The 22327-nt window shown below is 48.7% G+C and overlaps 1 protein-coding gene across 11 annotated transcripts in view; it reads left to right on the forward strand.

Annotated features, from left to right (window-relative positions):
* Positions 1 to 22327, forward strand: part of RCBTB2 (RCC1 and BTB domain containing protein 2) — a 1530600-nt gene that overhangs the window by 1204918 nt on the left and 303355 nt on the right. For all 11 annotated transcript variants that reach the window (XR_011284121.1, XM_069639837.1, XM_069639845.1 and 8 more), the window contains one exon: positions 4899 to 5025. Coding sequence is in view for 10 of the 11 variants with exons in the window: in XM_069639837.1 (XP_069495938.1) it covers positions 4899 to 5025 (127 nt within the window). In the remaining variant the exon portion in view is untranslated. The remainder of the gene's footprint in view (positions 1 to 4898; positions 5026 to 22327) is intronic.

The raw sequence follows: 22327 nt of genomic DNA on the forward strand, positions 1-22327 counted from the left end.
AGCGATCTTAAAGGGCCATATACAAACACTGACACCAACTTGGATATGGATGGTACTCAGGGAAGGGATGAGTATGACGACTGTCCCTGCAGATAATGAGCTGCATGACACAGACTTGCCGACTGGAGACACTCCTCCGGATGAGATCGGACCCTTTCAAGCCATGATATCACAGGCTGCAAAGCTGTTTAACCTCATCCCAAAGGAGAAAAAGAAGGAAGGTTTTCTTTTTCAGTGTCGTGAGTCCTCCAGGAAGATGACAGTCTCTGTTCCATGGCTGGGCGATGTCTGGGAGGACGGCTTGGCGGTAATGAGAAACCCCTACTCTGCTCTGCCCTAGGAGGAGTGTTTGGAGAAGAAATACAGGGTACCGGATACTACACCCAAATGCCTCTGGACCCATCCCATGCCAGATTCAGTGGTCTCTGCTGCAGCAAGGAACAGGTCAGCAAACCTGTCTTTGTCTAGTGCTGTCCCACCAGATCAGGAGGAGAAGTGAATGCTGCTGGAAAATGCATCACTACAGCTCAGGCGTCCACTATCAAGGCCACCAACGCCTTAGCCATTCTCTCATGTTACGATAGAGAGCTTTGGTACTAGCTTTACCCATACTTTAATTCCTTCCCGATGATCAGAAGTCAGATGCTCTAGCCATCTTCTGCAAGCGTGAGGTGGCCTCCAACTATTCTATCACCGTTGCCCTAGACATTGCAGACTCTGGGTTTCCGGCAAATACGGAACGGTGTAGCTTTATGCTGACAAAGCTGGCTCAAAGACACCAGCTTCCACGCAGAGGTGCAAGCTAAGGTGGTGGACATGCCATTTGATGGGGACAACCTCTTCGGCAAGGCAGTGGATGAGTATCTCTTAGCGATTAAAACAGATACTGAGACGGTTCCCAGTCCAGCCTACCGTCAATCCTCTCGATCCTGCATGCATTCGCCATATAGAGGATGGTCGCAAGCCGACAGGGGTGGGGCCCAACGTCGTTGCGCCCCAGCAGCCAGGACGCCAACAGCCAAAGAAGCCTGACGGGGCCTGTGCCTCAACTTGTGCACCCCGTGGGAGGCTGGCTTTCTCAATTTGTCAACCAGTGGCGCAACATCTCCACAGACAAATGGGTGCTCAGTTTCATCCAACATGGTCACACTTTGAAGTTTCAAAGTTAATGCCCCTGTACAACCCTCCCATCACTAAGCAGGAGCAGCATGGAGCCCAACTTCTCAAGGAAGTCCAAGCCATGTTCAGGAAGGGGGCAATAGAGGCTGTCCCTCTACGACTCCGGGGCTCTGGCGTATTTTCCAGATACTTTCTGGTTCAGAAAAAGAACGGAGGGTGGGGGCCCATCCTGGACCTAAGATTTCTCAAAAGGTTCCTTCAATCCCAGAAGTTCAGGATGATCATGTTGCAGCATGTGCTTGAGCAGCTGGATTTCCCTGTGTCACTTGATTCGGAGGATGCATATTTTCACATCCCCATCCATCCAAAACACTGAAAGTTCCTCTGGTTCATCGTTCAGGGAAGACACTACCAATTCAAGGCATTGCCCTTCGGCCTGAAATCGTCCGCAAGGGTCTTCACCAAGTGCTTGGCTCCAGTGGCATCCTTGCTTCACTGCAAAGGGGTCTACATCTATCCATGCCTGGACTGACTAATCTGGTTCCGCTCTCACGACCTGGCAGTATGGCATACAGCAGAAACTATCCAGACCCTAACCTCTCTCAGATTCTCAATAAATTATTCAAAATCCTGCATAGTGCCGTCCCAGAACCCTCTATTTTTGGGTTCTTGCCTCAACAATGTCAAGTGTCTGGCAACACCATCAGAAAACAGGATAAATGCCATCCTGAGGAAGGCTCAGGGGCTGTCGGCTGCAAAGATTGCGACAGTCCGGTCCGGTCCTCAAGTTTCTCTTGGGGATGATGTCCTGTTGTATTCATCTGGTTCACAGGCTCATGGACCAACAAGATCGCCCTCAATTGGGCATTTCATCACGCCCTGCACTGGTGGTTCTTTCGCCCTCATCTCTCGCGGGGTGCTCCCTTTCAGTTTCCTGCGTATCAGGAGACGGTCACGGCCGACACCTCTCTGGAAAGTTGGAACACCCACATGGGCCAATCCTACGGCAGAGGCCTCTGGCTCCTGGAGGAAAAGGAGTTGCACATCAACATCCTGTCTTTCAGCCTTGGCTCCAGGCGAAGGTGGTACGAGTCTTAACAGACAACACCACCATCATGTTTTACATCAGGAAGCAGGGTAGGGCGCACTCCCCCGTTATCTATGAAGGCGCAGAATATGTGGCACTGGGCCATTGATCAGCAGATGTTTCTCGTCCCTTTTCACCTAGCAAGGGTTCAAAACATCATTGCGGACTCTCTCAGCCGGGAGCTGCGGGCCTGTCACTAGTGGGAGTTCCATCAAGTGCAAATGTCTAGTCTATTCAACAAGTGGGGTTGCCCTCAAATCGACCTTTTTATGACAGGGGCCAACACCACATGCCAGAGGTCTGCCATCAGATATCCTAAAGCCAGGAGTCTGGGAGACACCTTCTTATTCCATTGGGCGGTCGTCTGCTTGTACACTGTCCTGCCGATTCCTCTGTTGCTATGAGTAATCAACACTCTGAGACAATGTCATTACAAGATTATCCTCATTGCACTGGTGTGGTCCAGGCAGATCTTGTACTCAAACCTTCTCCATCTGTTGGTGGTTCTAGCTATCAGACTGCCTCCTCTTCCAGACCTACTCTCTAGAGAAGGAGGGTCAATTCTGCACCAGGACCCAGCGTCTCTAAACCTGGCTCCTGCAGCCCTAGAATTCGGACACTTCTTGCTGCCTTCAGAATGCAAGGACATTCTAGCCAAGGCCAGGGCTCCATCTACACTTGCCTGCTGCAAACACAAGTGGAAGCGCTTTTCAGTGTGGTGCCAGTCACAGATGTTTTATCTGCTGCGCATAACAGTGCAGCAACTTATTCCTTACTTGCTCTCGCTGGCCAAGTGTGGCCTTACCCATGCATCTATCAAGGTACACCTGGCCACCACATCCCGGTACACCCGTGCTTCAGGCTAGCTCTCCCTGTGGTCGCACAGGCTCGTTAAGGAGTTCCTCAAGGCCCCTTCAGAGTGTTACATCTGGGGAAGGTTCATGCCCTGGCGTGACTACTGAATGTGGTGCTGTCAAAACTGATGGGCCCTCTGTTTGAAACTATGCATCGGACCGCCTTGAAGTTTCTGTCTTGGAAGACCGCCTTCCTGGTGGCTATCACCTCTGCAGGGCGGGTTGGGGAAATACAGGCTCTGTCATGTAAGCCTCCATATTTGTTGTTCCACTCTGCTAAGGTGGTTATACAAACTCCTCCTTCCTTTATTCCAAAGCTCCGATGGGATTTTCACTTAAACATGCTTTTGGTTCTACCAGTTTTCTTTGTAAACTCTTCTTTACCCGCTGAAAGATCTTTGCTTTCGCTAGACGTTGCATGTGCCTTAAAGTTCTATGTTGCGCACAAATGACTTTCGGAAGACTTCTCAGCTTTTTGTCAATTTTGGACCAGTGGGACATGGAATGGCCCTGTCCAAGGCTTCCATCTCCAGATGGCTCTCTGGCTGTATCATGCATTGCTATCAGCTGGCCAACATACCGTTACCTGGCCGGTCGAGAGCCCACTTCTTCAGAGCCATCACGTTGATGACAGAATTTCTCTCTGGTGTTCCCCTGCTGGATATCTACAGGGCGGCTACGTGGAGATCTACCTGCACCTTCACGCGATTCTACTGTCGACAGGGATTCCCAGAGAGGAGTCTCGTGTCGGACAAGTGGTGCTTCGCAACCTGTTTGCATGAGTTGAGTCTGTAAGTGTATTGCTTCTGTTGTGCCTTGCCACCTTATGTGATTTTGTAAGTGTACTGCTGTTTAATCATATTCATGAGCATGTGAATCCATGTAAGACCCCATCCTGGGGAAGGTACAAGTAACTCTTGTTCTCCAGTATGTGTCTTGCATGGATTCACAGCGCGAACCATCCCTCCTTCACCTCTTGGCTCTTCTTGGTTCCTGCTGCCACTTCCCATGCACAACCAAATCTGAAGATGGCCACCAGGGGTGAAGCTAAGGACGATTGTCATTAGCTGGGGCAGCATGACCCAAAGTGACAGCAATCAGCTATACAAGCGACATGCCATTTTTTTGCTTAAAGCTAAATTGCTTTTTTTGTTACTGAGGATTTACCAATCTGACGACTGGGAATATTAATGAGCATGTGAATCCATGTAAGACCCATGCTGGAGAACAACAGTTACAGGTAAGTAACCTGTACCTTTTTCACTAAAAGTCTTTACTTAAACTACAGCTTTGTTTGTTTAAGGTTCCAGGTGTAGAGAAATCAAGCCATGTGTATATAAAAATATTCATTTTATGTATGGCAATTTACCAATTTATTTTAACTGAATGTTGGAAGATGCCATTTGCTATTTAATTAGAAATCAGTGAACTACATGTAGGGTAAAAAGTATTCTAAGTTGTGCAACTTTAAAGCTTGGAGAGCCACTAAGATGTTGGAATATGTCACTTTCAATCCGAATATTATCACTGTGTTTGTCAGTCATTGAAATTCCTTTTTTTTGGGTAAAGTTTTGCTAAGGTTTTGGCTAAGCGTAATCACTGATTGGAATGCATATTTCTCGCAATTCCACCTAAAATGTAACCTGCTTGTGGTCTATGATCTAGCATGATATACAATATCTGACAATTCAGTTCTATGTTCTTTTCAAGAGAAATGTGGGGGAATAGTGCTAATATACATAGTGCCCATAGTACTCTTACATAACTTTCTGCCATATGGGGAGCTGGAATTTCTATAAACAAAAACGCAATTACATTATGATTTTTCTTTTCCATAGAACCTGATGATCATTTAACAGTAGGGCAGTCAATGAAGCAGGAATTTGACAATCCGGAAACTGCTGACTTGATGTTTCTTGTGGATCAGAAGTATATTTATGTTCATAAAGTTCTCCTCAGAATCAGGTATGTCATAATGAAAGACTTTCATATTATTGCATAACTGATGCTTAATGCTGCTCGCTTCCATAGATGGTTTCATAGCGAACATTATGTGGCATTAGCAAAATATTTTTTGTGCATAACACCAGACTTGGTGGTGTAAATTAAATATCGAGTCGGGAGGTAAACTTTTTTTTGTTTAAATATTTGTATTTTTGTGAAATACAAAAGGCAGCAGTTCTGCACAAAGTGATCTACTGTAACTCTGCTGCAACTTTTGTGCCGTAGAACTTCCTTTCATATTTGTACCCCTGATTCACTAATTTAATTTTCTGGCTTAAGTCAACCACAGCTATTGAATTAGAAGTAAAACCATTAGACCAGGACTCTGTCATTATTATTGTTATTATTTATCGCTTTTAACGCCCAACATGCCCATAGGCCTCAGTGGGCGCATAAGACAAACCCAGAGAGGAGCCTAGTAGGCCAGAACCAGAAGTCAAATACAGAGGTCAACAGGCTAGTCCTTGGATTTGAAAAAGTAGGTCTTTATGACCCTTTTAAAGCTGGAAAGACATGAGGTGGCACGAATATTAGGCACAAGAGAATTCCAAAGTCCTGGCGCACAGGCATCAAAGCCTGTGCCACCAAAGTTTTTCTATTTGAAACACCCAAGGGGGGAGAAGTTTGTTGCTGCCATTGGAATGAAGAGTTCTGATGACAGGAGCCTTGCAAAGCTATTTTGACAAGTAGCATGCTGCTTTACCACTAAGGCTTTTATGAGTAAGGGAAAGAGTTTTGTGAGATTTCCAGTGATGAACCGGCAGCCTGTGGAGGGATCTTCTTGCCTCGGTGATATGCTCATGTCTGTCCAACCTAGATACAGCTCGGATTGCTCCGTTTTGAGCAACCTGCAAAGTTTTTAAGTTGACTTTCGATGGGCCCATCAATAAGCTGTTAGAATAATTGATTTTGGAGTTGATTGGATCTCATGCTACGGGAGACATGTTGGTTTTGGACAAATAAAGCTTCATTTGCCTGAGCAGTTTAGTGGTGTAGACACGCAAAGCTTTAACATGATCAACATGTTTTTTCATAGTGTGTCAGGAATCAATATGGACTCCTCATGTTTTCACAAACGAGGAAACTGATGGAACAGTCAGCAATTTTAAACTTACCATAGTTAGCCTTGAGTTGTCACATGCGTGGGGCTGAGCCCACAATCATCAGCTCTGTTTTGTTATTGTTAACTGATGAGGAGTTAATGGCCATCCAGTCTTGAATAATACCTCCATCCAGATCACAGTATAATTTATGTATTGTCACAATTGTTCCAATGTGCACAGCCTGTATTATTGGCATGTATCCCTACTATCTGTTGTCTAGGCTGCGCTTACTGTAACCAGCACCTTGATGCCTTGAATTGGTCGACAGATACCCTGGCGGTCCAGGTGCTAAGAAAGGAGGCAAACCAGAATATCGAAGGATCTGAACAGTTGGCGATCAAGTTGATCTCTTAAGCAGGAAAGAATGATCAACTAAATTGAATGCGGTCAAGAGGTCTAAGAGCATAAGCATGGCAATCCTACCACTGTCCACAATCTCAACCATGTTACTCCTAACATGGCAGTCTCAGTTCCATGGCGAGCACGGAACCCTGATTGCTGGGCACCGAGCAGTTGGTTGTGATCAACATATTCCTGGAACTGCAAGTATATAGTCCTATCAAGGATTCTTAAGGGGCAAGGGACATTTGTGATTGGACGAAAGTTGTCATGCCACACCGCCGTCCCATGATGGCAGCAGAAGGCTCACCAGCCTCCATTGTCATTTTCCACAAGTGCCTTTTTTAAGGTAGGGAAAACAGGAGAAACCAGCACCCTGCCCCACCACCACCCCCTGTCAGCTGGTTACTGCTTCCTGCCTTCTCTCAATGATTCAGTACTTCTGTGACCATCCCATCTGTGCACTTCATCCCACGCCCTCATCCTCAACTATTGGGAGCCTGGATGGTTCGGTTTATGGGTAGTACTGTGAGGACTAAAACGTTCTGTTTCATAAGTGGTTCACCGTCCTCCTCTCTGAACCATCTGGGATATTTATTTATTTGTATTTGTAAAGTGCACTGGCAGCCCACGGGCGTCGAGGCGCTGTTGCATGAACTGTCTTAGTTATAAGAAATTGTCTTAGTTACATAGTGATGCTAGGCTCTTGGTTACAGTGAGCATGAATTGAAAATGTCTTAGTTGCACAAAGTAGCCTTAGTTACATGAGGAAGCTTGGCTCTTGGTTACAGTGAGAATGAAACTGTTCCAGTGGGAGGTACAGAATTAGTCGGACTGGAGAATGCATTATTCATAAGACAAAGGTGACAAAAAGATTGGTTAGGCGAACAGCAAGGTTTTAATTAGCTTCCTGAAGGCTAAGTGTGATTCAACATTTCTGACCTGGGGGGGCAGGGCGTTCCAATTTGTCGCTGCCAAGACTGGGAAGCTAGATCCTCCTGAACGCACTCCTTGTTTTAGGAACGGATATCCTGTTAGAATATGCCATTCTTGTGGGTTTGGTAGGATTTGGCTTAACAACTCTTTGAGCCAGGTATTAAGGCGCCCGGTTGTGGACACATTTGTGTGTTGGGGCGAGAGCTTTGAAGGCTATCCTCTCTTTGATAAGGGAGCCAGTGAACCTGCTTCCTGGTTTCAGATATGCTCTCTCTTTTGGAGATGCCAGTGGCAGCCCTAAAGTCATTATTCTGGACTATCTGGAGTTTGGTGAGATTTGTAATGGATGTCCCCAAAAAGAGGGCATTACAGTAGTCTAACCTTGATCCAATGATTGCTCTGGCAATGGTTAGACAATTTTGTACTGAGAGAAATGGTCTGGCTGCATTGATAAGTTTTTAGAGTGGTAGGCTGAGGTTGATGTGATGACATTGACCTGCCTGTTCATGGAGGTCAGGGTCCAGGTAGACCCCCAAGGTCTTTACAGCTTGTGATACTGGGATTGACACATGGTCAATTGTAAAAGAGCGGTATTGTTCGGCCAATTTCCTGATGGTGGCAGGAGACCCAATTAGCAGAAGTTCGGTTTTGTCTCCGGTAATACATAACCAGTTATCTGTCATCCACTTTTGGATGGTGGAGTATATGGATTTGAGGGTGGCCATATCGGCTTCATAGTCCCCTGTGAGGGAGATGAGGACCTGTGTATCATCAGCATAATTAGTGTATGTGATGCCCAAGGTGTCCAGGATGTGGAACAGTGGCTTGGGAAATAGGTTGTACAGGGTGGGTGAGATGCATGAGCCCTGTGGGACTCCACATTGGATGAAGCTTGGGTGGGCACAGGCTGACTCAGAGAAGACTTTCATAACCCTTTCCTGAAGAAACGAGGTGATACAAGCAATGGCCAAAGGGGAGAAATGTGCAGCGGAGGAGAGATGACGACACAGAGTATTGTGACCAACCAAATCAAATGCCGCAGACAAATCAAGGAACCAGAAGGAAGGCGGGTTTGCCCGCATCTCTGAAATCGTCCATTTCTCCCGTCCCCTTTCCTCCATACTGTATCGGCGTCCCTTCCAAGGGACGCGAGACGAAAACTTTTTTACCAGAAAACCAGAAAAAACCTTCTTCCCCTTTAAATTTAGAGGCACGCGGGGATGCGGCCCACGGAGCATGTGCTGCCCTGACTCCGCCCTCCGGCGCCACACCTCAGTCCCCTTTTCCACGTCAACGGGAACGGGCCGAATTCACCAGCGCTCTTGGGTTTGGCTTAGGCCATGTAATTCCACGCGCGGATACTTCTCTTTGTCTTTTTTGTCTTTTCTATCATTGAGGTACTCTGTCCTCGGGCGTCACGCTCCATCCCGCTGCATGTCGACTTCTACAGGGTTCAGCAGGTGTCCATCCTGCAACGGGCTCTTCCCAACTTCGGATCCCCACGCCCTCTGCCTACCTTGCCTTGGCCCAGACCACGGTTGGCAATCATGTTCGGCGTGTGACTCGCTGTCCTCGAAGGCGCTGAAGAACAGACTAGCCAGGTGGAGTGAGCTCTTCCAGAAGTCGCCTCCAGAGGATCTCAAGAACTTTGTGAAGCATCATTCCAGGTCCAAACTAGGGCCGATATTTTCCAGCTCTTCCCTCAATACTCAGATACTCCTTTCCAGGGACTCTCCTGTGTTGGAGTGACCGGCCAGGTCCTTCCACCGGCACGTGCGCCGAGGCTGCTACAGCTACCGGCCTCTGGGCCGAGGGGTCCTCGGATCCTCCCGGACGCAGTGTCGAGGGATCGGAAGGTTCTTGTACTGGGTCTACAGTAGAGGGGCTATGCCTTTCTACCGGCGCAATGGCCAATGCGCTACGCCCTAACACCGGCAATACGTCCGAGGGGCTACGCCCTAATACCGGCAGTATGTCTGAGGGGGTCCCTAAACGCAGCTCTACCGACCCCCGGGTCGAGGGTGTCACACCTACTGGGCCGAGGCCCGAGGAGCAGCGTAGGTCTCGTGATCCACACGCGAGAGTGTTGGACGAGGCCAGACCCAGCGGGCTGGGCAACACGTCGAAGGCTCGTGGCAGGCAGCTCAACAAGATTGCCTCTGCGCCAGACAGGAACACCCGTCCGACGCCATTTAACAAATTCGGCGAAGAACGAGTGTCGAGGTGGGACTGGCCTTAACCAGGTACGTGGCCTACAGTCTATCCTTCATATGCGCACGGCAACTTTCCCATGCGTCCATACGGACTGGGTACACAGCGGCTCCAGCAGTCCACCGGCCTCATGAGGTCTCCTCAGATGGGGTTATCATCAAGGACGCAGTCAGGGAAGTCCTTCCCGCCATGCAAACGGCACCACAGACGCCTCCATCGGACTCTCTGACCCTGGTGCAGCCACCTCCTCCGGCTCCATAACCAACTCTGCAACCTCTGCCGCCCCCTCAGCCTCCGGCTGCGGTCTCTGTACCCCAGCCTCCGGCTCCATCTACCTCTCCGCCGCCACAAGATCTTCCAGATCCGCAGGACATAGACGACGAGGAGGATCCAGACACGCCATCCTCAGCCAGGGCCTTCCATGAACGTCTTGCTGGCCTGGCAGAGTACCTAGGCCTCCCTCAGCCTGAGGTTGAACAACTGGCAGAGGGGGTTCTTGCTGAAGTCCTCACAAGACGCCCCTCTGCCAACACGGGGATTCCACTGCAAACCGATGTAGTCTCCCTGGCCAAGTAGGGTTGGCTCAAGCCCCACTTGGTCCAGCCGGTCAACTGATGCCTGGACGTCAAGTACAGGCAGATGGAGGAGAACACTCTTGCTCTCGACCCATCCTCAGCCACACTCTTTGGTCATTGCTGCGGTATCACTTTACTCCAAGCTTCAGTCGTCCTCAGCCACCTCCTCTGCTGGGCTGCTAGGCAAGGAGAAGATCTTGGAGGCTTACGGCAAGAAAATCTAGTCCAACGACTCCTTGCACCTGCGTCAGGCCAAAGCAGACGCCATGCCGGCTGCTGCCAACCAACGGTTATGGCGGGAAATCGCAGACTTCCTCCCGGAACTCCCCTCCCAACGCCAATCACACTTGAAGGCGGGGCTAGCGGAGGCCAAGCTCGCGGCGCATGACCTCATGGAATCTACTGTGGCGCATATCGATACCTCAGGCCATACCATCTGCATTGCCACAGACATGTGGCGCACAGCCTGGCTCCGGGTCACGAAATTCAACCCGGACGTCCAGGAGCGCATCCTAGATCTACCGTTCGAGGGGGCGGGGGGGACCCTCTTCCACTCTTCTACGGACAAAGAGCTGGACACAAAGAAGAACAGCTCACAAATGGCAAAGTCCTTGTCCATTCTTACAAAGACCACGCCCATATTTTACACCCAATCTCAGCAATGCTCAGAGAAGGGTTTTACATATGGAGGCTTCCGCGGCTTCCAGGAACGCAGATCCAGGCAGCCGGACCGCTCGCCGTCTCAGAACCGGCGCAAACAACAAAAAAGGGACGGGGGAGTAAGGGCTTTTTCCAGTCCCCCTCCTCAGCCTCAGCCTCCGAGGGAAAGAAGGCATGACGCACCCCTTCGGATCCACGTGTCTCTGGTGGGGGCAGGCTTGCTCTCCATGCACATTTCTGGTGCCAGAATTTTGTGGACCCCTGGATCCTCTCCATAGTATCCACAGGGTACTGCCTACCCATACTTGCCTCTCCTCCCTCCTCTCCTCCACTCCCACAGGTTGGGACAGCAACGCTTTTGGTGGAGATCCGGTCGCTCGTAGAGAGCCAGGCAGTGGAGGAAGTCCCAGCCTCCCAGCGAGGCTTTGTTTCTACTCCAGGATTTTCTCCATTCAGAAGAACCACCAGGAGGGCCTGAGAGTTGTGCTGGACCTTTCAATCCTCAACCTCTCCTTACCCCTGCAAAAATTCAAGCTGGTTATGCCAGCTTTTATAGCAGAGACACTGGACAAGGAAGACTGGATGTGCTCCCTAGACCTGAAGGATGCGTACCCACACGTCCCGATTTGGCAACCCCATTGTTCTTTGCTCCGGTTCAGAATCGTGGGCTACCATTTCCAATACAAAGTCCTTCCATTTGGCCTCAACTTGGCCCCCACAGTCTTTACCAGGCTCATGAATGCTGTAGCGGCCCTCCTCGGAGCGCAGGGCCTCCACATCTACCCATGCCTTGACAACTGGCTCGCCAGGGCGACATCTCCGGAGACGGTTCGCAACTCGTCCCAGGCCCTTATGAACACAATGCATGACCTGGGCTTCTTGCTGAACCTCAAGAAGTCACAGCTGCTCCCTACGCAAACTCCGACTTTCCTGGGACTCATTTGGGACACGTGCTCCGAGAGGGTTTTCCCGTCGGAATACAAGATCTCGGCATTCAAGAGGGCGACCACCCACTTCCTCAGCAGAGAGTTGACCTCGGCATGGTGGTACCAACGTCTCCTGGGTCTACTAGCGGCAGTTCTGTTAGCTGTGTCGCACACGAGACTAAGGATGAGAAGGATTCAGCTGCACTTCGCGGCCTCATGGAATCGGGAGCAGGGCTCGCAATCCGAGATCATCAACGTTCCTCCATCTTTCCACCCGCACCTAACTTGGTGGTCCATGGACTGCAACCAACGGATAGGCATGCACTTTCGGCCGCCCTCGCCGCAGACCTCCATCACCACAGACTCCAAGCTCGAGGGCTGGGGAGCTACCCTGGACAATCTCTCGGTCCACGGCACCTGGACTCGACAGGAGCAGAAATACCACATCAATTGGTTGGAGCTGATGCAATCTGGCTAGCTCTCAGAGCATTCCTCCCACTTCTCAAGGGCAAGGTTGTCCTCATCCAGACAGACAACTCGACCAGCATGCACTATGTCAACAAGCAGGGAGGCACCAGATCCCCTCCTCTGTGCAGACTGGCGATCAGTATGTGGGAATGGGCCTTGGAAAACAAAATTTACCTCTCGGCAGTCCTCCTCGTGGGGAAATCAAACCTGGAGGCGGGCAGGCTCGGAGCGAACAATTACGAGTGGCAGCTAAGCGACCTCGTAATTCAGGAGATCTTCAACAGGTGGGGTCACCCCCACGTGGATCTCTTTGCCACCTGGCACAACAAGAAGTGTCCCCAGTTCACATTCTGGCAAGGGCAGGGCCCAGGCTCGCTGGGCGACGCATTTCAGACAGTGGACCGGCATGAATGCCTACGCCTTTCCGCCCACCCCTCTGAAACACAGAGTAATTTGCAAGATCAAGGCGTCTCACCGACTCCTCATCATTCTGCTATCTCCATGGTGGACAGCCAGGCCACGGTTTTCGGAGCTCCTCAGCCTCTCAGAGGTGCCACCTATACACCTTCCGACGGGCCCAGCACATCTTCTGGCACAGCAGGGGGGCAGAGTCATCCACCCTGCGCCAGGGATACTAGCCCTCACAGCGTAGTACCTGAGTAGGTAACGCTTCGGCACCGTAACCTCTCACAGGCTAATCTGGAGATCATACAGGGCGCCAGGAGCAAAGCCACCAGGGCCCAGTACAAGAGCAAATGGACCAGGTTCTGCCACTGGGCAGACGGCAGGGGAATTGACCCCTTGGTCTGCAATTTGGACGACGTGCTCTCCTTTTCGGCGCACCTCGCTCATTCGGGAGTACAGGTCGACACCTGCCGTACATACATTGCAGCCATTGGGGCTTACAGGAACTCGGAGGAAGGCATTTTTTCCTCCTCCAACCTTATCGTCAAACATCTGACAGGTCTCTCTAGGCTCTACCCACCCGTCAAGAGACTGCACCCTGTGTGGGACCTTAATATTGTCTTGGGCACCCTGGCACACAAACCATTTGAGCCAATGGCGTCCGTGGACATTAGGCTGGTCACCATCAAGACGGCCTTACTAGTCGGTCTTACCTCGGCTCGCTGTCAGCGAGTTTCAGGCGCTGGTCGCCTCTGAACCTTTTACCAACTTTCACAGGGACAAGGTAGTCATGCGGACGCACCCAGCATTTCTGCCCAAGGTTCCATCTGCATTTCACTTGAACGAGGAAATAGTCCTTCCCACGTTCTTTCCCGATCCCAAGGATGAAGCACAGAGAGTGCTGCACTGCCTGGATGTCAGGCATGCCCTAAAATTCTACTTGGACAGGACCAAGGGCTTCTGCAAGTCGGACGCCCTGTTCGTCACGATCGGCGGCTCGAGGCCAGGCTATCGGGCCTCGAAGGCTTCCATATCCCGCTGGATGGTCTCTGCCATCAAAGAAGCATATGAGAGTCAGCACAAGCTGCTCCCGGCCAACATGCATGCCCACGCAGTCAGGGCCAAAGCAACGGCCATCGCATTCCAACGCCATGTCCCTTGGCAAGTCATAAGCAGGGCGGCCACTTGGTGCCTCTCCCTTGGCTTTCTGCAAGCATTACTGTTTGGATGTCGGCTCTAGATCTGATGCTGCTTTCGGAGAGGCGGTTCTCAGGAACCTATTTGCTTAAGGAGGGTCTCCTCTCCACCCTAGGGGTAAAATCAGTTGTAATCATCGCCCATACTGTATGGAGGAAAGGGACATAAGAGTAATTATAAGTTACTCACCGTAGTAACTAACGTACTCTTAGTCCATAGTCCCCTTTCCTCCATACGTCCCACCAACCTCCCCCCTAATAATACTGGTGTCATTAGGTAATGTAAAATCTATTGTCGACACGTCAATGGGGACTGAGGTGTGGCGCCGGAGTCAGGGCAGCGCATGCTCCCTGGGCTGCGCTCACGCACGCCTCTAAATTTAAAGGGGAAGAAGGTTTTTTCTGGTGAAAAAGGTTCCGTCTCCTGTCCCTGGAAGGGACGCCCATACAGTATGGAGGAAAGGGGACTATGGACTACGAGTACGTTAGCACTACGGTAATTTTTGTATGTCTAGGATCGCAGTTTCGGTACCGTGCCCTGGACGTAAACCAGACTGCCATAGGCCAAGCAAGTTGTTAGCCTCAAGGAATTATATGGGACATGTAGTCTTGTGGGATATATCTAGTGAGTGAATTCTGAGATAAATGTGCATTTGTCTCAGAATCCCTGTCTGTGGTCAGCAAAGAGTACAATAGTTAAGTCGTGAAGAACTGGAAGTAAAGTATTTTCTTACAAGAAGATTTCATCAATAGTATAATTAGTTGTTTGTGCAAAGAAAAGCCTTTATTGTTTGTGCGAAGAGAAGCCTGACACGTGTTTCAAGCTTTGTACAGCTTTTCATCAGAGGCTTAGGTTGCAGCAATAAGAACTCCACATTTAGAGTAGGACAATGCCAGATACAGTTCTCAAAATGCCTCGCAGTTGCGGAAAGCTCAATGACCGCTTGTTTCAGTCTACTCGTGTTACCATTGCACCTGGTGGCGAGGCATTTTGAGAACTGTATCTGGCATTGTCCTACTCTAAATGTGGAGTTCTTATTGCTGCAACCTAAGCCTCTGATGAAAAGCTGTACACAGCTTGAAACACGTGTCAGGCTTCTCTTCGCACAAACAATAAAGGCTTTTCTTTGCACAAACAACTAATTATAATTTCTTGGCGCAGTGAGACTGGGAACATCTTTGTTTTTCTTCAACTGTTCCTGTGGATGTGTATTGGCAGTACACCCACACCGCCCAGATACCCGCAGCCTTGATGTTTATTTTCTTAATCACTGTATAAGCACTGTGGACTCGTGACTTTTTCTGCCATAACTTTATTCTTTTCATCAATAGTATGTTGTATGACATGCCCAAAATAAAAATACTAAATCTACTTTAAGGCACATTATTCATATTGTTTGGCTGCAAAGCCGTGAAATAAGAACCTTTAAAACAAAATCCTTCACAGTGCACTGTGCTTGTCTAAAAGATTACCTTGAACCGCAATGTGTACTTTTCAGTGCTATATTTGCACGAGTGCACTGTCAGGCTATTTGAAGAGGTAGAACATTCATAGAAACTTTCATCGCTACATCATAAAAAGTCCATGATTCTGGTCACCTGGAAGACCTGAAACCTGAATATGCAGTTCTGTACCTTTCAGACACTGTGATGTGCGATGAGATGTAGCAAAATACTACTTCTCGCACATTGATCTTTACTATTTATGAACTGTAAGGCCTGGGGCCACACCATTTATTTTTAAAGAATACATAGCTTTCACAGATTGCTCATCTAAAAAATCGACCACTGATGCAATATGGGCCAGATTTGTTTCAAACAACCCACAGATGGATGGGGCGGGGAGGGGGGTGCATGTGGCTCTGTGGCTGACTCTCATCAGGATTCCCTTTCACCATAGATACCTGAAGTGGTGTACATGTCCATATCCTTTTCACCACAGTCAGTGATGCAGGGGGCTTGGAACACTGACATTTCTTTTTAGAGTGTAACCAAATCGGGCTTAAAGCCCTAGGAAGAATGTGGTTGACCTATGTTGGTCTATTTGTCTAGTACCTACGCATGGACCACATCGGAACACTGTGAATCATGTTGCTGCATTGTCCTTTAAGCAGTGAGGGAGCATGTGGCCAATGTGTTTCTGGCCATGAGCAAGAAGACACCAGAACAGTTGTCTTCGAAGTCAATACCTGGAAAACGCCCAAATCCCAAGCCAGTATTGAGACCCAGCTCTCTTCGAGATTGGAGTATGAGTGCAAGAAAGATGGGAAAAAAAGCACTGACATCACTGTAGTAATCAGTCCCCTTCGTAGATTCCATTTATTTATTTATTGAACATTTGTATGGCGCCCATACGCAAGTGTTTCCAGGCGCCACAAGACAAAATGTGGGGTTGGGGGGACATGGGTATCACGAAAGTAGAAAAACAAAAACAGTTATATTGCCCTTGTCCTACAGTCCAAATGCTGCACAAGTTGGTAAGTTCAAGGAGGGGGCGCTAGAGAGCCCGACCGTAATGGCCACGGGCCCGTGAAGCTCCGCTGCACGCATATATTTGGTAATTAATCCGGACGGTTTTCGGACTTCAGCCACCACATAATCGATGGGATCGTGAAGCGGAGAAGACCTAGATCAGACGGGTGCTTCTCCCGGGAAAATCGGAATGGGGAACACCTAAATCGGCGATTCAGAGGCAGAGAGTGTGGGCTGCGTGGCCGGAATGCCGAGTGGGGGAGGAGCAGCGACGGACTAAGTGGTTTACCCGGCACGGTCTGCGGGGGGTCCCTCCTGGAGGACTTGGAGGTCTGAGACCACTTCCTGGGGGAGCGTGCGGTCTCGGCAGAGGAGTGGTGCTGCAGTGACCCAAGCCCGGACCCAGGCGGTGAGCGGGCAGAGTGGTAGGCGGCCCGCCAGGAAGATGCGCCAGAGGCGGGGACTCTCCCCGAGAGCGTTCGCCGGCAGGGCGGTGGAGAGCAGCGCTGCATGGACTACGTGCGGTGGCAGAGGGACAGCAGAGTGATGCGTCACCCACCCTGAGGGAGCCGTCAGGACCGCGTCAACCGCACTGACCCGGGCACCGGAGGCCGATGACTGGAGAGGCCCAACTACAGTGAGTGCTCCGCGACAGTGGTAGGCGGAAGCCGGAATAGGGCGCTGCTGTTGGAAGCATAATACATATCTGTGGCTGCGCTGCTGGCGCTAGAGCCGGAGGGCTGGTCGGGGAGCTGGACTAGTGGAGCAGTAGCGACTGGAGTGGGCGGAGGGCGCAGTTCATCAGTTATTCCTTTGTGAAGCTGGCAGCTGGGGGTAGGGGGTGGAAGGCGGATTCCTATCTGTACTTGGGTCCTGAGCAGACATTCGGGACAATAACGCTAACTGAGGCGTCGTTTGGAGGGCTTGACTGGGCAAGTTGCACCTGGATCTGGATACCTCAGTGAGCAGTGATTGTTAGGCAGAATCCTGTGCAGTGCCCTTAGGGACCACTACACACAATAAAGACTACATATGGCAATGCAAGTTTTACCTTTGGTTCAAGCCCATACTACTATGTCAAAGTGGTAGCAGTAGCGGAGCAGCCAGGCTTATCTCAAGAGTATATGAGCAGTAGCATAGATTACACAAAGGGACCACAATTACTGTGACTCAAGCAAACACTGACTCAAGGTTTCAGGTAAAAAATAGAAGTACATTTATTTTAAACCATTTGTTATAAACACGACACTTCTATTAATTCAAAAACCACATGTAAAATGCACTATCACTAACCAATTCACTTTGTACGGTATACTTCAAGGTAAGTACCCTGTGTTTTAGCGGGCTGATGTTGCGAAACAAAAGACGTTACCGGGAATACACTTGCGATCACTTTTTGACAGTAATGATAGTTCGGTCTTACTAAAGAAACGTGTATCAGCGGCAAGAAATGTTACCGGGGCAAAAACACACTTAGCACCTGAGATACCCAGAGAGAGTTGGGGGCAAAAATCATAGGCATACTTTTGTCAAGGCAGACAGAACCAGAGAACACTTTTAGACAGAAATTCAAGAGTCAATAGGCCAGAGCCAGTGTCAAGTGGAACCGGGTTCCTGTTGTCGAGGATCACACAGTCGGATAGTTCACGATTCAACGTAGCCAGGAGTACTTGGATATTGTCAACAGAGGAAGCAAAAGTTATAAGGAGGAGGGAAGACAAGGGCAAGCCTTGGAGGCGAAGAAAAGGGATTCACCCTAATAGCTTGAGCAGAACACAGTACCTTATTCAATGAAGACACTGGTGCCACGGCAGTTGTTCCTGGTAGTTTCCTGCAGACCCTCGGTTCCTGGAGCTTCAATCCGAAGGAGGACATCTGGAGGGGTCTGCACCACACAGGGATGAAGCCGGCAGCAGCGACGGTGAATTAAAGGTACGCGCCTTAAAACAGGAGAGGCTCTTCAGTTGGCTATCCGGACCACTGCAGCAGTGTGCAGCGATTTCTACCACGAAGAGGGTCCTTTGGCTGTAGAAGATGAGCTTGTTATCCTCACCAAGCTCAAGGGAAGAAGACTCTGGACTGGATCTTCTCTGGTCGTCGAAGGGTAGATAGCTCAGGACTGCAGCAGGGCTTCACCGGGACGAGATAGTTGCAGCAGCTGACTTCTTCTCTGCTTTTCTTTGGTTCCTTGTGGTTCCAGTGGCGACTCTGACTTCTAGCCCAAGAGACCTGCCTTTTATGCGAAAATCCCCCACAGGGGGGTTGTCCGGCCCAGACAACCACCTCAGCCAATCATGGCAAAGTGCGACTTGGGTTTCCTAGGATACCCTGTTTTTTTATGTTGCCTATCTATTTTTTAAATAACATTTTTTACTAGACCATGCCTTTAAGGACCGCTCTAGGCTCTCTCTCAGCACTTATTGAGGGGTCATGGAGCAGGTCTGGCTGACTGAGGGCCAGAAGGAGCCACCTGCTGTGTGATGCAACCCCTTAAAGTTGTAGAGGCGGGATCCCCTACAGGCCACTTAACCTCCACACTCCAAACCTGCAGCAAGCCATGCAGCCACCCCTTCATAGAAGTATTCCTGCTACTTTCTGTGAGGAGTCTGAAATGCGAGGCTGACAAGTAGATCGTTTTCTCACAAGTAGCCATTTTATTTAAAAAAATAAGGGTAAGAAAAATGCCTCACTTTCCCAAACCTAATGAGGATTTCCCTACCTGTTAATTTTGTATCCATGTAACCTAGTCGGATCCCCCTTCCCCAGGATTAATGCAGGATTTTTCCAATCAAAGTTCCAATCTAGAAAGTTATTTTCCATATCCAAATTCTGCTTCAACTGCAATATAAAGTACTCTTCACTCCATAAGTTTTTCACTCAGCATTTCATTTGGATAGGCTAAAGAAGATTTATCACTCTTCAAATATGATTGTTTAAAATGTCCACAAGCGCCTGCTCAATAAGCCAAAAAGATGTTGTCTTCACAATTCTAGACAGTTTTCAGTATGACTTCTCTTCTTTGTAAAACAACCACTTTCAGATTTCTTCTTTATGAACCGAAAGGTTTTGTCAGGATGTTTTTGCCACAGTTGAACTCATGAGACATTAGTAGATTTGCCACTTTCTTTCCACCACAACCTTCAACCACTATGCAGTACTTCAATGTCGTCTTCCTGGTCCACTAACCTTCCAAGACTACCCACTAACAGTCCCTTTCCTGGTATACTCGCCTGCTAGGAGAAAACTTCTAATGCTACAAGCACTCTGTGGTGAGGTCTGCTTCAAACTTTAGAAAAGTCTTTAATTTTCAACAAAATTGATGTTCATAACTTCTTTCACAGGGGCATAATACACATTAATGCCTTTAGTTCCACGGTTGTGTTTGCCACATGGAATGCAGCTTATGTTCCTTCCCGCTTTCTAATTGCTATAAGGCTGGCTTCTCTCCTGCCACCTTTGAGTTCCTTTTGATACACCTTTGAGTTCCTTCTGCTGGTAATCTGTCTTGTTCAAGTTTCTCTCTTTAGGAAAGCGTGTTTCCCTTTCATTTATTATTGCCCTTCTTTGGCTTAGGCAATGCTGGTTGTCTTGTTCAAGTAGTGCCCTCTTTACTTTGGCAATGATGGTTATAAACTTTCGTCATTCGGTCTCTCTCAATATAAGGGTTATTCCAAATATGCTTTTATTCATTTGTTTGGTATTCAAAAGGCTTATTTCCAGTCAGCTGTCTGTTACAGAGTGCCTTGGGGTTACCTAGTATATGCCAACTCATTGGTCTTTCCCTGTGCTTCTGTCCGACGCGCTGCTGTTTCAGCTTTTTCTTCCTGTGTCGGGATTTGGGCATCTGAAAACTCTGATCACACCTCCAGTTCTCGTGCCTTCTGTACAGGGATTCTGCGTCACCCCTCGCATACTCTGGTGCTCGCCAGCCACCGGAGCACAGCACAGAATTAGGAGAGCTCCTCTCTCCCACGGGACTGTCAGTATCCACACCACTTCTCGCTGCATGATCTCTGCACTTCCAATCCCCAACTCTTACGACTCTTTCGAAACCGTAACTCGCTGGAAACACAGTGGTGGTCCCAGCGTCATCTTTCTGCTGCTCCCACTGCTGCTGCCTTCTAATGACCTGCACCTGAAGAGACTTTAAATATTCAAAAGTCCCGCTCAGCTACGAGTCATTAGAACCACTAGACTGCACATAATAGTACTGCACCTCTGTGCTCCTTTTCCTCCTCTCAGTACTTATGGCATTATGGGACTTGAAGTCTCTAATGTTTGAAGTTATTTTATCCTCATTTAATTCGCCCTGTTTAAAGGTTTTATAAAATATACCTTAAGGAGAGGATTTTAAAGGCATTACTGGTTGGGTCTTGATTTTTATAGCTCACACCTAAGGGGAATCAGAACTATCAGAAATGATGGTATTGATTCTCTGATTTTCATACATATCATTCTCATGTTGATCATAAGGGTTTTCACCACAGACACCTTGGTTGATTTTGGGAAGGGAAGCCTTACTACGACAACAGGCCATTAGGTATTCCGGTATTAGGGAAACCTGACCCTCTAAAGAAGATAAATGCTGCATCTCCCCTAACGGAGTCACCCTATTACCTTGGTGGCCTTCTCCTCCCAGGTGATTCACCCGGCTAATGCCACCCCCAAAGTTAGGATCAGGTAGCAGCTGCCTTCCTCTGTCCAGGAGATTTTAGGCAGTCAGTCTGTGAGGACTCTGCAGGATTCATCCCATTTCTCATATCCAAGGAGGGAAGTTTTAAACTCATCCTGGACTTGAGAATTCCAAATAAGAGCAAGCTTTTCCAAAAGATCAGGTTGAAGACGGTAACTTGTGCACAGATCTTTAAGGCCTTGGAGCTGCAAGATTCTCAACTCTTTAGATCTGCAGGATGTATACTTTCATGTCGATATCCCCCGAAACATTGACGCTCAGAACCTTTAAAGTAACTTGCCTTTGTGATGGAAGCACTCGCTACCAGTTCAAAGTGAGTGCTTCCATTGGTCTCACTTTGCCCACTGAAGTGTTCATAAAATTCAAACTTTGTGTGCATATTTCTTTAAAAAACACTGGCTGCAGTATGTGGTGAACTAGAAGTAAGACTCGGACCAAAGGACATGATTCAACTTTAGTTTCTTAAAATTAATAAGAAAATGCCTCACTCACACTATTGCTAAAAGGGGATTCCATTCTTAAAAACTAAAACTAAGGTGCTTGTACAAATGTTGAAATAATCAAAGCACAGTCCTCCGTCTTAACCTGTCCAGCTAACTGGCTCTACCCCTAAATGAAAACAAACAAAACAAAGAGATGGGCTTTCACCCGACTGTTTTTTCCAACACCTGCTCCCGACAGCCTTAAAAAATTGGTCCTCACAGGACCCTCACCTGGGTAACTGCAACAGTTCTTAACAAGAAAATGCATATCTTGCTCAATTCCTTGTAAAAGACAAAGCCACTCAGTCTTTGATCCTTCCACTCAGCACAGTTTTCAGTTATTTTATTTAGTGGGCTATTTGACTAATCCTCCCCTCACCCACACACAACAACATCTTATGTTGAAGCCCACCTTGCTCCCTCAGAATTTCCCACTCGAGACAGGGGGGATTTTCCACTTGACAACTCGGTATTCGTATTTTCTTGACCATCAATATCACTAGTTGTTGTGTCCCTGAAGACCTCTTAGTTCTGTTGTAAACTCTGCGTGGGCTCTCTAGCCCCTGTTCTGCTCTCGTTGCTTTCTCCCGGAGATTGTGTCCCTTTTTCCCCATGGGACTTTACACTCTGCTTTTCTGTACTTTCTTTATTCTTAATTCGTTTTGTATCCTTCAGAAGTCTCCAGTCCAGATTTGGACTGGGTAGGAGTTTGGGCTTTGGATTCCTCTCACATCGATCCACCGCCCCTTCCCTTCTTCCTCGATGACCCATGTACATGCTTTCTTGTGGCACTTCTG

Source organism: Ambystoma mexicanum, chromosome 7q, assembly GCF_040938575.1.
Source record: "Ambystoma mexicanum isolate Mex_15411 chromosome 7q, UKY_AmexF1_1, whole genome shotgun sequence".
NCBI classification, from domain to species: domain Eukaryota; kingdom Metazoa; phylum Chordata; class Amphibia; order Caudata; family Ambystomatidae; genus Ambystoma; species Ambystoma mexicanum.